This window comes from Eubalaena glacialis, chromosome 8, assembly GCF_028564815.1.
Source record: "Eubalaena glacialis isolate mEubGla1 chromosome 8, mEubGla1.1.hap2.+ XY, whole genome shotgun sequence".
In the NCBI taxonomy this organism is placed as follows: Eukaryota; Metazoa; Chordata; class Mammalia; order Artiodactyla; family Balaenidae; genus Eubalaena; species Eubalaena glacialis.
Window position 1 is genome coordinate 83,979,430 of NC_083723.1, and position 15,583 is coordinate 83,995,012.

At 32.8% G+C, this 15,583-nt stretch overlaps 1 protein-coding gene across 3 annotated transcripts in view; it reads right to left on the bottom strand.

The window, feature by feature from the left end:
* NT5C3A (5'-nucleotidase, cytosolic IIIA) overlaps window positions 1-15,583 on the bottom strand; it is a 40,753-nt gene that overhangs the window by 10,616 nt on the left and 14,554 nt on the right. The window contains exons 2-3 of one of the 3 annotated variants that reach the window (XM_061198662.1): window positions 8,337-8,432; window positions 4,821-4,875 (exon numbers count right to left, since the gene is read on the bottom strand). The exons of 1 other annotated variant lie outside the window; for it this stretch is intronic. In XM_061198662.1, the coding sequence (XP_061054645.1) occupies window positions 4,821-4,856 (36 nt within the window). In that variant the 5' untranslated portion in view covers window positions 4,857-4,875; window positions 8,337-8,432. The remainder of the gene's footprint in view (window positions 1-4,820; window positions 4,876-8,336; window positions 8,433-15,583) is intronic. One more of the 3 variants, XM_061198663.1, reaches the window with a different exon arrangement.

Here is a 15,583-nt window from a genome sequence, read left to right on the forward strand (position 1 = left end):
GTTTATGCAGGCTTTAGTTTTGCTCAACAATTTAATGTTATATAAATATTGTTTCTCTTTTCTACCATATCACAGATATAACGAAATTGATCAGAGTTTGATCAGAGTAAAATCAGCACCAGCACAGTGCTCTTACAGCTGTACAAGCAGACTGGGGGAAGGAAACTATGAATAATTTAATAGTCAGCTCACAGTATAGAAAGAAAATAACTGAACCTAAATCAAGATTCTACAGTGGTTTGTATCAGGTAATATTTATTTACTTTATATCCTATTATTATGGGTGTGTTATCACCAATATTAACATATTTCATGTGTGTTATGGACACAGTTATGAAAAATTCCCCAGACCTTGTATCTCTGCTACAAGAGAGTCTGACCAGTTAAGTCTATTAGGTCCCATGTTGTCGCTACACAATGGACAAAATTAGAAAATCAGAAGAAAGCTAAAATGTTTTCCTAAGACTGGAGGATGAATACAGAGTGTACAGGAAAGAGAAGTGGGAACATTAAATTTTTCTCCATGAATGAAAGACCTGGACTTATAATACACTTAATTTTAAAAAGCCATATTTAAATAGGATAGGATAACCTGCAATGCAACTAACCTTCATACAGTGATCTTTTTAATTTAAACGGACTTTAAAGGGTTTCAAAAGAATAAAGAAGGTTATTTAAATCATCTAAATAAATCACTATTTTATTGTGATTTTTTAATAGATGAGAAAAACCAATAGGCATTTGTCCCTACATTCCTTTTTTTCATTCATTAATATCCATTCACTTGTTTTATAAATACTTATCATGTGTCTACTTTGTGTCAGACACGAGAAGCTAGAGATACGATGACATGATGCTTATACTGTTTTCTTGTTGAGTTTTAGGAATCATTGCTGTTTTGGAATATCACTTCTGTTGCTCCCTTACAAATACCTTAGCTAGTAAATGATCCCCTAACTAAATTCTGCTCTTACTTCTGCCTTAACTGGCAGATGCATAACAACCAGCATATGCTTGATTCAATAACTAACCCGTTGATGAAAGCAATAGAGGGTATATGTCACCTACTGTATTTTCGCCAAGAAAATTAGACATTTTGTTTCAGTGTGTCGATACTGAGGAACATGTCCTGCCTCAAGCAAGTCACATATTACAATACATTTAATTTTAAAAAGCCATGTTTAAACAGGACTTCAAAGTAGGCTGGTTTCTGCTAGGCTAAACAACTATTAGATTGGTTTATTTGACGGTGAAAATAAAGAGAACCAGTGGCTAGAGGCATTCATATCCCTGCTTCTGCACAAAATATAACCATTCATTTTCAGATAAATGAGTAGCGAATACTCAAACAGTACTAGGGTGAAATACCACTGGTGAAAACAGATGGAAGGGCAGCTACTTTCTCCAGAGAACACGACAGGATGGAGGACACCGGCGTAAGAAATAAAAAAATTATAATTATACTTGCCTTGGACTATATGGTAATACACCACACACCCCCCTTTCCACAATACACATACAATATTACTAAAGTATATGATAAATACTTCTCAGGAACTTGAGATATTGGACATTTTACTCAAATATTTTAGAATACAGCCTAAGAAATACAATTTTATGTATGAAATGTGTCAATGAATATCAGAATATCAGAACATTATGAAGCACACTGCAGGAGTATGCATTTCATCATATGTCACATACTTTTGTTACCTCCTCAAATCCCTTCCTCATATTCCTCTTGGACAAAATACACCTTCCTCTTTGGTGGTACATAAAATAATGATACTTGAAATTTGAAGGGCAAGTTATTTTAAATTTTTCGAAAACTTTCCAATTTGATAATACAATTTTATGAAAAATAAGGGGCTAAAAATTTCCATCATTTGTGAGCAAAAGAAAACAAATTCATTTTCTAAGGCCATAATATAAAATGTTAGGGAGGGAGCGAAGCTTTCCTGACAAGAATCAGGGTATTCTGGTTGACTGGAGCCTAATCTGAAGCAATGCTGAAGATAACTATGGAAAACCTAAAATATACTTATTCTGGCTGATCTTTAATATACTGTATTTGTAAAGATGAAATGAATTCTTAATTATTAGTCTACTTACATATTCAGAATGCATGATTTCTAAAGAAATTGATTCAAAGTTATATAGTTTTGTTCACAACCCTATAGCAATATTAGAGTATTTGATATTATCTTGTGGATACACTGAGATGATATAAATGAATATCTGCATGGTAGTCACAAAATTGTCCTAAGGATGTCTACCTGTATTTTTCTAAACACGGCCACATCAAAATTAGTTTGAATTACTTAAGAATCTTTGTCTGAATCTCTCAGGGAAAATATTTTTTCTTTGTTTTCCAATGTTCAGATATGGTACAAGCAAAAGTCTTCATTACTGGTACAAAGGAGTGGGCACTACAATTTTTATGTGATGACATAAAAAGTATAGATTTTTAAAACCACCTATTCAGACTGGTACATTTACTCACTCACATACCTGGATGATTCTATGATTTACTTTGAAGATTATGCACTGCTAAATTTTATTGATAGCCGTCTCTCCTGCCTACCACATATCTGGCCTGTCTCCACATTAAGGGAGTGTAGGCCAAATTCCTTCCTTCATTTACCATATAGTCTTTAACTGTAAGGCATTCTGTTAAGCAACTCTGTAAAAGATACAGAAGTTTTAGTAAGATATACATCTTATACTCAAATGCATGTTCTCTAACATGGATTATAATACAGGAACCCAAATAACTAATACATTGCCAAGATGTCCAAGTACAATACTAGAGAAACAGAAGAAATTGAGATTACTTCTGCTGGGGTCAAAGGAGGGAGGGCCAATGGAGCTAGGATTTCAGAGTGAAGCAGGATTTGGGTATGCTGAGACTGGGGAGGGGTCAAAGTACAGGGTCTAATGTGGGAAAAGGATAAATAGCTCTGTTTTTCTAGAACTTAAGTGTACATGGAGAAGAGTGTGAGTGTGTGTAAAGTCTGGAAGGAGAGATTTGGACTCAGATCATGAGAAGTTAAGAATAACATCCTAAGGAGATATCAACTTAAAAGATGTATCAATGTTTTTAGAAAAGCAAACCCAAGGTAAAAATTGTGTAAATTCACGCAATGATAGTAAAAAGTATTTAAGTATATATCATCTTTTGGCTTGTTTTCCTTCAATAGTGTTATTGTGGGTTAACTACATTGCTACTTGCTTCTAAAGGAGACACATGTTAGAAGGTTCTAGGATCCAGGTAACAACAAATTATATGCTAAGACTTTCCTATGTCTCTTGTATTCATTTTTTATTAAAAAAATAAAAATAAAAAGAAAACCAACTCAAGCAAGAAAATGAGTTTAGAATGATTTAATTCAGCAATGTTCATGCTCAGTACCAATGAATCAAATGCCAATCATGCAATGGATGCAAAGATCATGTCCAAGTATTAGGCTGAACCATACAAAACTGCCAATATTGGACTATATTTGATGTATTAAAAATATCGGCAATTTCATATGCTTTATCCTAACAGCTCTAAGTATACTGATGACAAGCTTAGTCAGCACTTTGAGTCAACTTTAACCTCCCATCACATATTGGATGAGGAAAGTTAAACGAGAGATCTACTAATTGTGACACAAAGCTGTTTGCATGCTAAGTTCTGGTTTATAGGCTCAAACCAGAAAAAGAAAACTAGAAAGAAAAAGGATGAAAAAATAGAGAAGAGGAAGAACAAAAAAAAGGACAGAAAGAGAAAATACGAAAGAGATCATGGGGCAGTTGTCCTCTTTAAAAGACAGAAACTGTGATTTAAAAAATTTTTATGAATAAGGAGGATGGACATAGTTTTCCCCACACATACAAATAAATGCTACATACAGAGCTAAAACACGTACTAACATAATATAGGAGATTCACATTCACTGAGTGCTTACTATGTGCTATGAGGTACTTTATATATACTTTTTCATTAAATATAAGAACATTTCAATTATAAGATGAATAAGGTCTGAGGATATAACATACAACATGGTGATCATAATGTTTAACACTATCACAAAATTGAAATTTACTAAGAGAGTAGAACTCAAATGTTCTCAAAAAAAAAAAAAAGGTAAATTTGTGAGGTCATGGATGTGTTAGCTAGATGGGGTAAACTTTCACAATGTATATGCATATCAAATCATCACACTGTACACTTTAAATATCTTGTAATTTTATTTGTCAATTATATCTTAATAAAGCTGGGAAAAGATATGAATGAAAACAACACAAGGTTGGTGCTTTCACACCCATTTCTTAAAGGTGAGATGGTTGCCTTCATTCAAGGGTATCACAGCTATCAAGGACTGAGTTAAGATCTGAAGCCAGTTCTGATGCCAAAGCCTATATTTTCCCTACTTCATCCTAATTTCTATAATGCAATGAAAGCTACTGCTGTTCATGAAGTTTTTAAAAATTCTTAAATGCTGGTCATTTTAATTCAGAGGCCTAAGATAAAAGATCTCATGTTGTATGATTTAAGTGTGCTGTTGCTGAGCAAGGAAAATTTAGCACAAAAAGGAACGGGGTAATCATTTTACATGCCGAGAAACACTTTAATGCACATTATATTTCAAGCAAAAAGAATTCCAAAGAAATTCAATTCAACAAACATTCGAAGTTCTACTGTGTGTCTAACATTGGGAAGAAAGATCTGTATACATTTACAGTCCCATAATTAATTATCTGGTTAGAGACAGAGATAAAAGTGGTGAAGATTCACCATTAATAAATGGAACTGGAAATATTCAAATACCCACCATTTTCACATGTACAGCAGAATCTTGATTAGGCATTTCTTGGTTATCCAATCTTCTGGATTTTCCCAGGTGATGTCACAGTGAAAGAGAGAGAAAAAAAGTACATTTGACATACATACATTTTAGTCTCTTCCTTTATGTTAATGACATACCCGGGAGGTGCTTTTGGTTTGATTGAAATACCCAGTTACTGAAGGCATTTTTTTTTCTTTCCTAAGAAGCTCAGCAAAGATTTTACTCTATCTCACAAAGTTTTGGGTTAAAATTGTGTATGGAGAAGTTGCAGCTCTCCTATAAGAATTTATGTGATGTTAATAAGATTTGAATAGAATTAAAGTGAAGTATATATTTGCAAGAAAATGCTCTATTGCAAGAACACTTTATCAACATCTCTACATGTAAGGGTGAAGTTTGTGGGAAAATTATGCATTATTATTACTGAATAAGAATGTAAGGAGAAGCATAATCCACACAAGTCAAATTTATTCTTCAATTTTCTCATATTAAAATCTTTAATTTTGTGAAATGATGTGACTAAGATCTGACTTGTGTTTGAATCTAGCATAGTGTCTGGCACAAAATAGGTATGTAATTGAATGATCATTTAAGGGTTTTGGGTGAAATTTATATGCATCTATTTGTTAAACCAAAAGAAGTTTTAAAAATACCCTATCATTATACTAAGTTTCATTTTTGCAGTATGAATTTTAGGGAAAATTATTTATTTTTGTTCCTCAATGACTTTACTTTTACTTTATTCTAGGTAAGCAAAATTTTATAATAAAAGCACTGTTTAAAAAGGGTAAGTTAGTTGAGAGGGAAAAACTGACTTTTTTCTTAAACTCTAGCAATAGAAGTTGAACATTAGATCTGTGTTCTTTATAATTAAAATGTGTGTAGCAGACATAAAAAAATTCTCAAATTCTAAAATCCATCCCCCCTTCCACTTAAAGTACATATATAAAATTGGGAAATATCTTACTTAAAAAAGTATTTCCCACCCCTCTCAGAAAGGCTGTTAGTAAGTTGATGATCTTATAACTGATGGTATCTTAGAGTTGAATAAACAGTATTTCCAAATAGTAAGATACCTCCATTTTTTCACATCTGAAAAATATTGTCATCGAAACTGTCTGGCAAGTCTCTTTCTTCATTTATAGAATCCAAAGCGTAAAATATTAAATGCTTATGGATTTTCTTCAATGTTTAATATCTGAAAAGGATTTCTAGATTTCTCAGAAGGCACTATTTAAATAAAACCATTTTATTAGCTTGAAAATGAGGAAGGAGAATGTGAAAAAGTACAGTGGAGTTTACAAAAATATCACATACTCTGAAACATTTGAAAAGCTCAAAGGAAAACAATTCAAGCAGTGAAGAATACGTTTTAATATCTGGGAATCTAAAGTCTTTTGTTACACATAGCCAAGTAGCCCAATTCCTCTCTACTCTCCGCCCCCAAGTATGGCTCTTTTTGGAGCATTCACTCCTTTTCTACTAAATAACTGGCCTTTGAAATCTATTTTCTTTTCTTCTACCACCTTCTCTTACCCTCCCACCTTTTGCTATTCAGTTTCATTTTTGTTTTATGTCTGTATCAAGAGAAAGTTTCATTTTCCAGTTTGTGTATTTTTCTTTTCACTGCTGCCTTGAAAATCTAATTAGGGAGAATTCTTTAAATGCCCCCAAGAAACTCATTTTATAATGTTATACAAATAAGGAACTTATAGTTTGATTTTCCATGTGCTAATCACAAAATATATTTCAAAATAGAAATCACAAAATAGAAATCACAAGATAGATTTCAAAGGCCAGTTATTTAGTAGAAAAGAAGGAAAAAAAAAAAAAAGCCAGTGTTAGTAGGTAAAGGAGTTAATCATCTTTCTCATGGTCTCTTCATTATTTTATTTATACAAATGAAAACAAAGAGTGATCAGAAATTTGATAATGGCCAACTTTAGGACATTATTTTTAATAAGTAAACCTAATAGTTTACTAGATACTCTGCAAATTTCAATGACGATATTTCATTCTTCCTAATCCTCACTGGCAATCTGACCAGAATTTATCCTTACTCAAAGATAATCTCACGTGAAGTGATACTGCAGTCCTAATAGAAAAATCACTATCATTATAGAAGTGTAAAGACTAAGGTATAAATGTCAGCATTCTGGCGCTATTCTAAGGAAGACACTGAAAATTAGGGCAGGATATTTTTAAACCAATAGGCTTGTAAACCTATACTTGGTATATAAACTTCTGGCTTACTTTGCCAGCAGTCATCTGTTGCAGATGCTTCAAGAGAAGAGTTGCTGAAAAAAACACATCAAGTGTAGAAGACATGTTCAAAAATAGAAAATATTACCCTTGAACTATGAACTCTCTACTAAGAAAGTTCTGAAGTTTTAAGTATTTGGAACCTTTAAATGTGGACTGCAAAATGTGGAAACTGGAAAATAATTACTTTGTGTTCTTTCACTGTGAGGTTAAGGTCTCTACTGTAACAGTGTTCATTACAAGGAACATGTAGGACAAAGCTAAAGACTGAAGCAAGAGGTAAGAAGAACTTCACTTGCATAGCACAAACTTGATAACTGAAAGTTTTAGTTATTGTGGTATTTCATTCTGAGATGATTCTCTTTACACCTTGAAGTTATTTACAAATCAAAATGACTGAAAATTTCTATATCTACCTGAAAAAAATTTACTTGCCTTTATACAAGTTTTAAAGTATCTATTTGAATGCAAATTGAATACTTTTAAAGGCCCACTTGATTGTCTTCTGGAAAAGTGAAAAAAGATTAAATTCACTGATGTTCTTAACTTAAAAAGTTGTGATTCTGCTTTAAGCTTGATACTTTTAGAAACATTTAAATTACACAATAAATTAATGCAATTTTGAATGGTAAACTGTATACTACTTACATAAGAAAAGGTATGCATCACTACAGTATGGACAGTGTATCAGCAACAGTCCTAAATATCTTACTGCACATCTCCAGCAACATATATTACTTGTCCTAAGCTTGGGTTTTTAATAATGACACTTTTTTAGGGTGATTAGCACATGGAAAATCAAACTATAAGTTCCTTATTTGTATAACATTATAAAATCAGTTTCTTGGGGGCATTTAAAGAATTCTCCCTAATTAGATTTTCAAGGCAGCAGTGAAAAAAAAATACACAAACTGGGAAATGAAACTTTCTCTTGATACAGATATAAAACAAAAATGAAACTGAATAGCAAAAGGTGGGAGGGTAAGAGAAGGTGGTAGAAGAAAAGAAAATAGATTTCAAAGGCCAGTTATTTAAAAATTGGCAATTTATACCAATTTTCTTAAATAGTAAAATGTGGCTTCTCAGTCAGAATTTTGTAGATACTTATGAAAATACACAATTTCAAAGCTTAGAATTTATTCATCTATCCTCCCCACCTCCACTAACCTAATAACTAATAGCGTTTTTCAAGATGAGTAAACCAAGGCACATAGAAAGTAGATAATATATACTGATTACCCTTAGAGTACTCTGAGTTCCTCTGTCCTTGAATATGTCCTAGAACAACAGCATAGGTAGTAAGCAGTATCCAGAGATGCAGGGCTTGGATATAGGCTGCCAATAAAAACCAAGTAAACTACTTTAAGAAATGGTCTGCTGCATTAGCTAACTATAAAAAATAAGGTAAATTCAAGTATTTAAATCTAAGTTAACGAAAATGTTCTAGGCTATTATGGTGATATATACGTTTGAATCTTAATTTTCAATATACAATGTGTTATAATCCTTACAGACAGTAATCCAGCTTTTATTAATTTATAAAACATACCAGTATAAACCCATTCCAAAATATACTGGATAAGGCTTATGGGCACAAAATAAAAATTAATTATCTTTATTACTAGCCATAATAGTTCCTAATCCTAGGTACACAAAGCATGTGGCTATCAGCAAAAGTGAATCACACAACAACTAATGAACAACAAAATTGGATCTTTTTTCCCCTTGAAAAGAGATTTCTGAGGGTACTTTGCTTTTCCTTAACATCTATGTATGAAACAATAAGCTCTTTTTTTTTAAACAATAAGCTCTTAAAATTAGATCCTACAAATTATAATTTCTGAGACTCAAGACACTGCAAAGTTTTACATATTCATATCTTTGCAAACTATAAAAAAGTTTTACATTATACAGGATCATTCTGTTTTTATTTCCTTAATTTGGATGTTTAAATGCCTAAAATTTCAATAAGATACAGAATCAAATAAGAATCAGATAAAGTTAAACAAGAGAAACTCATTTTTACACGAACTGTACACACTTACCCTGAAGGTAACCGGACAAGCTACCGCAGCAAAAGAAAATTCTTCCTGTCTGAGGAGTACTAATATAGCACAAGGTGCAGCTGAGGGCGGTTCCAAAAGCCTTGGCTAATAAGCTCTATGCAAAAACAGTCTTGTGACGCATCACTACACAGTGCTTTATTATGCTCTGGGTGACAGGCTTGCTAGCTCTGAGTTAGTCACCAGTCAGTCTACAGAACATGATCAAATAAAATAATGTGGCAGTTAAGAGAAGGTAAATCTGTACTATTAGAGCACTGCCAACTTGCTCTGCAAAGAAAAAAGGAACCTCAACAGTAACACTTAGAAACACTCTGTTCCTCATGTGTTTTTTGGCTGTCAGTGTACTTGTAGTATGTGTACTTTTCTGTATGAATATAATATTTCAATACAAAGTGAAAAAGAGTAGGTCGTGGTTGCCAGGGGCTGGAGGAGGGGAGAGCGGGGAGCTATTGCTCAACGGGTACAGTTTCAGTCTGGAAGATAAAAAGAGTTCTGGAGATGGATGGTGGTGGTGGTTTCACAACGATGTCAATGTACTTAATGCCATCGAACTGTACACTCAAAAATAGTTAAAGCGGTAAACTTTGTTATGTATGTTTTACAGTTTTAAAAAGATTTGTTCATTTAAGACATGTGAAAAAAACATGATGCATAAAAGTGTGGTCAGTTAGATGTTAACAGTCTTTATTGCAGGGCAGTGGGATTTAAAGTGACTTTTATGTTTTTCTTCATATTTTCCTACACTGTAAATTTCAACAAGACCATGCATAGATCTACTAAAAAATCTGAACACGATGAAAACTAATTTTTATGGTTAAAAAAATTGAAAAAAGTTCCCTTCCTGCTGGAAATGAAAGCAAACTGTTGTGAAGAAAAATATTTTTAACCTTTAAACAAAAATCAGTCTTGTTTTCAACCTGAGTAGTAGGAATAAATATGCTAATACCATGTGGCAGGGCCTGATACATAAGTTATGCTACGGGCTCTGGGAAGCTTTATCATTAGAAACATGGCTATGCTACACTTACGTAAATAAATTTTTGTATCAGCCTTCTCTCTTCTACGCTCAAGAGAAATCAAACCCACAAAACATTTCAGTAATCAAACTTTGTGAAGTGTCATTCTCTATTACAAACAACACAAAAAATTTTAAAATAGCTTTTAAAAAAGGCCACTAACAAATTATCCAAACTTGGTATCCTACCAAATGTTAAAAATTTGGCATTGCTATCTTATTTTAATAAGATGAGAAGATTGACAACATAACATTTCTCTTAGAGGAAAATCTTTTATATTCTAGTAATGGAGGCTCAAGGGCAAGCAGGTGATCTATTTTGAAAACACCTCTGTATTATGTATGAATGTGACGACTTAACTGTCCTTTAATATATTAATATGGTTAGTAATGATAAGAATTTTAAAGATATCTCTTTGAAACATGACTCCAGATAAATCATCTTCAACAAAAACAACAAAGAATGCTGGAGTTAGAGTTCCATAACCTTTCTGGAGGGGTATTTAGAAATACTATTAAAAGCTTTAGAAATATACATTCCCTTTGACACACCAATTTTATGTCCTAAGGAAATAAGACAGTACACAAAGACTTAGTTGCAAGGGTGTATATTGCAGGGTTGCTTTATAATACTGGGAAACTGTAAACAGCCTAAATGCCCAGTATCTAAATGTTTATTAATACTGGAGAGGTGAATAAATTGGGGTAAACACATAAAAAATTATACAGTTCTCAAACATGATTATTATAAATAGCTAAAATTTATTGTATGTTTACTGTGTGCCAGATACTTTTAAGCACTTGACATACCTCATCTCATCTCATCTCATATTCATAACCCTAGAAGGTATGTGCTATTATTATCCTCATTTTAAAGGTGAATAAATTAAGGCTTGTAGCTGGCAAATGGCAGAAATGGATTCAAATTCAGGTCTCTTGACTTCAGAATCCATGCCTGTAAATCACTATACAGTACTGCTCTGTGAGATCAATATTTACATATATACTGAGACATACATGATCTACTATTGAGTGAAAAGAGTTATGAGAGTATCTATAGCAAGAGTCCAATTTTGGGGAAGAAATCTTTTATATAAGCACAGGAAAGTCTAAAGTAGAATACATAAGACAGTATCAGTAATGGGATTAAGGGGCCATTTTTATTTTCTGAGCTTCATAAAATAAATGAATTCCTTAGGGAAAAAATGGCTTGTTAAAAATGATATAGTAGCAGAACCGATCATGTCCATAATCGGAAAAGAAAGTTAAAAAAAAAAAAATCAGAACCAGTCAACATCATACGGATGGATTATTTTAAACAATATTTCTAAAGTAGAGACAGAAGCAAGGAATTCAGCCAGTTTACCCTAAAACAAAACAAAATACTTTACAGCATGAAAATCAAGATGGCTAGTTTCTTATCAAGAGGGGTGTTTTGGTCTCTAAGGGATAGATGACTTTGGCTTTGATAGTGTTCTGTCCAGCTACTCTAAGGAGAGTGGAGAAGAGAGGAAATATGAGCATTGTTTCCTGACCACATATAGGGGACTTCTTCGGTCTTTCAATTCCATCTAGTAGGTGGGTATACGTGGTGGGGGTGGGATTGTGTGTCTGGCGGGGTGTCCCTCTATGTCTAAAAAAAATGCATACCTTAATTTAAAAATAATGTATTGCTAAAAAGTGCTAATGATCACCTGAGCCTCCAGCAAGTCAAAATCTTTTGGCAATAGTAACATCAAAGAACACTGATTACAGACCATCATAACAAATATGATAGCAATGAAAAAGTTTGAAATATTGTGGGAATTACCAAAATGTGACACAGAGACATGAAGTGAGCAAATGCTGTAGGAAAAATGGTCCCGATAGACTTGCTTGATGCATGTTTGCCACAAACCTTCAATTTGTAAAAAAATGCAATATCTGCAAAGTGCAATAAAACGAGGTATGCCTGTGTAATTTAATCAGTAAAACCTTAAGAGAAAGATAATACTTCCCCCTTCATTATAGGTAAGGAATCTAACGTCTGGGAGAAGTCACTTGTTACTTAACATACATGAGCTGGAAGACTTTGTTTCTTACTTTATCACCACTGTTTCTAGGCAATATTATAAACATAACACTTACATGAGAGGGCTAAAGGTGTATGATAAGAGTAATGTTTTGAAACTGTGCCACAGAAAAGGAACAAGGACACAAGCAAAGTACTGAATGAAAGAAAATGAATTTTGTTTCAAATAGCTCTAGGATCCTCTTTTTTTTTTTTGAGAGGACACATAAAGGATCCAGGAATAAAAGAAGTCATAAAGGAAGTCTCTTTAGCAGCACAGTAGACTTTCACCTCTGGACACAATGACTGGGCCTTGTTGCCTTGGAGTTTCTTTATTCACTGTCATAGAAACAAAAATTACTCATATCACTCCTGATGCAAACTCTAAACATGAAATTGATATGCCAAGAGCAAAGAATCATACAGGACTCAAATATCTGGCAGATTTTTCTCCCCTTATAACACTGAAACTGGCCGTCTTTATCAACAGAGAAAGGGATATTCATTTGTACTTCAGAGTAACTTGTTACAACTTTTAGATACCGTCAATTTTCAATTAACTTGAAAAGCTAAAAATGATCACTTCATATTTTGCCATCAAAAAAGTTTCTCAAAATTTTGAAATAATGAAAAAACAAAAAAGTACACAGAAAATCTATCAGGTTAAATCTTAATAACTTATTAATTGATTTTGCCTTTAATCTTTGGGCAGGGAGTAAAGGGAATAAAGGTATTATATTAATTAATAGTTATATATGAAAAAAATCATTTCATAATCCCACATAAAACCTGTGGTATTGTAGTTATTTCTCAATAATCCAATCTATGACTTAACCACTAACTCAGAGTTAATTTACCATAATCCAATTACCATTTCTCTGTGGAATGTAGTTTTAAACTTCATTCTGAACTTGCTTGACACCCTAGGAAGTTATTCCAAACCAAACAATAAAGTCATATAAGGAAGACAATTCAGTAGGAGGTGAGATGTAATACTCTCTGTAAGGACTCTTGCCAAACTTGTTCCTGCTAATTGTTGCATGATGTAAATAGAAAGACCATTTTTTTAAACATGCAAAACACCTGTCTAGGCATTTGACTTCTCTCAAAACTCCTCGGAAAAAGACAACAGTCAACTAACTTTAAAAATGTGACTGTTCAAAATAAAATTGAAATAAGGTGATATAAATGTTTATATGAATATGGTTTAAAATGTTTAAGGAGCAAAAACAGAGATGAAAACAATGAATTATTATATGTTGGGGAAATGAACAGCAAGTAAAGATTTTCTCATAAGTTTTTCGCTCATTTAAAATAATTCCAAAGACTTATCCTATTAGGTGACTGTTAGCAAAGTTGATTGCTGCATTTATGAATTTACACACATATATATATAAACTGAGGAAAACCTATGGTTCTAATCTCAATACATTTCTTAAAAACTCTATGCAGGGCTTCCCTGGTGGTGCAGTGGTTAGGAATCTGCCTGCCAATGCAGGGGACACAGGTTCGAGCCCTGGTCTGGGAGGATCCCACATGCCTTGGAGCAACTAAGCCCACATGCCACAACGCTGAGCCTGTGCTCTAGAGCCGGAGCTCCGCAATGAGAGAGGCCACAGCAGTGGGAGGCCTGTGGGCACTGCAATGAAGAGTAGCCCCTGCTTGCCCGAAGACCCAATGCAGCCAAAAATAAATAAATAAAATAAATAAATGTATATATTAAAAAAAATACATCTTTGTTGATATGTACACATTAAAAAAAAAACTACGCAAAAATCTAGGATTGAGTGACTTAATTTTCAGAAACTCAAATGAAGTTCTTGGACACAGTCTATATCTTTTTACTTTCTTATTTAAAAAGTAATAAATTCTGTAAACTCCTTTAGAGGAAATGACATTTGTGTTGCAATAAGTAGGTCAAGTTCAAGAAAATCTGATGTAAGACAGTACCATAAATGAAGGAAGTCTTTCCTAACTCTCAAATGTACTATGTTCTAATCTTTCAAGATGCTTAGCACTGAGATTATTGTTCCTATTTTATTATATCTGGATTTCTGTGCCTGAAATGCAACAAGAAGAAAAACTTTTGTTTTAATTTTGGACTCCTTCCACATCACAAAGTTGGCATTCTATATGTTGAAAAGAAACAGTATTGTTTAGGATTGCTATTTTGATATGGGTTATAATAAAAATGGTAAAAAAGTTATGTTATTAATGGCTTTTATTATTGATGTATTATATCCAGTACCTCTAAAAGGAGAGTACAAAGACAACTTACTATCCCTTCTTCTTGCTGTGCTAAATAAACTCATTTAAAAAGTAATAAGGCAAGAAAACAATGAAGAAAATTACTGAGATTCAAGTTCATAAACTAATAACTTGTAGCAAAGAATTATTTGAAATTATATGGATGATATCAGCAGTTGATAACTTGAGTTTTTAAAGTATGTAAGTAGAAGAAAACACAAAATATAACCCTTTCAAAACCTCTCTGATTAATAAACTCAACATAGTAAACCAAAGTAATTAATTTAATCTTAGAAAAGTTTTGATAACACATAGTACATTCAATAATGGAATGTGTGACACAGAAACCAAATTTATGGTTATCAAAGGGGAAAGGGCTGGGGGGGAGGGATAAATTAGAAGTTTGGGATCAGCAGACAAATTACTATATATAAAATAAACAAGGTCCTACTGTATAGCACAGGGAACTATATTCAATATCTTGTAATAAACTATAATGGAAAAGAATCTGAAAAAGAATATCTTTATCTATTTATTTATCCATAAATAAATATATCTGAATCACTTTGCTGTACACCAGAAACTAACACAACATTGTAAATCAACTATACTTCAATAAACCAAACCAAACCAAACCCAAACCAACAATGGAATGTGTGCTCATTAGAACAGAACTTATAAAAATAAGTTTATTAGAAAATGGCCTTCAAAAAGCTTTGTGATCAGGTTTTATACTTGTGAGCTCTTTCACACTTTAACAGATAGCTCCCATGCTAGATAAACTATAACACACAAAAAGAAGTTAACTACCCAATTCCATTTATGAACTAACTAGTATAAAACCCTGAAACAAATGTCTCTCAAAAAGAGACAAAAAGAGAAAAGATACCTAATTTCACTTATGAATACACATAACAAAAGTTTTAAATAATAAACCAGTGACAGGGTGGGATAGGGAGGGTGGGAGGGAGATGCAAGAGGGAGGAGATATGGGGATATATGTATATGTATAGCTGATTCACTTTGTTATAAAGCAGAAAAAAAAAAAAAAACAACCCAGTAACAAACTAAATTCAATAGTATAATAATCATCTGACATGACTGAATC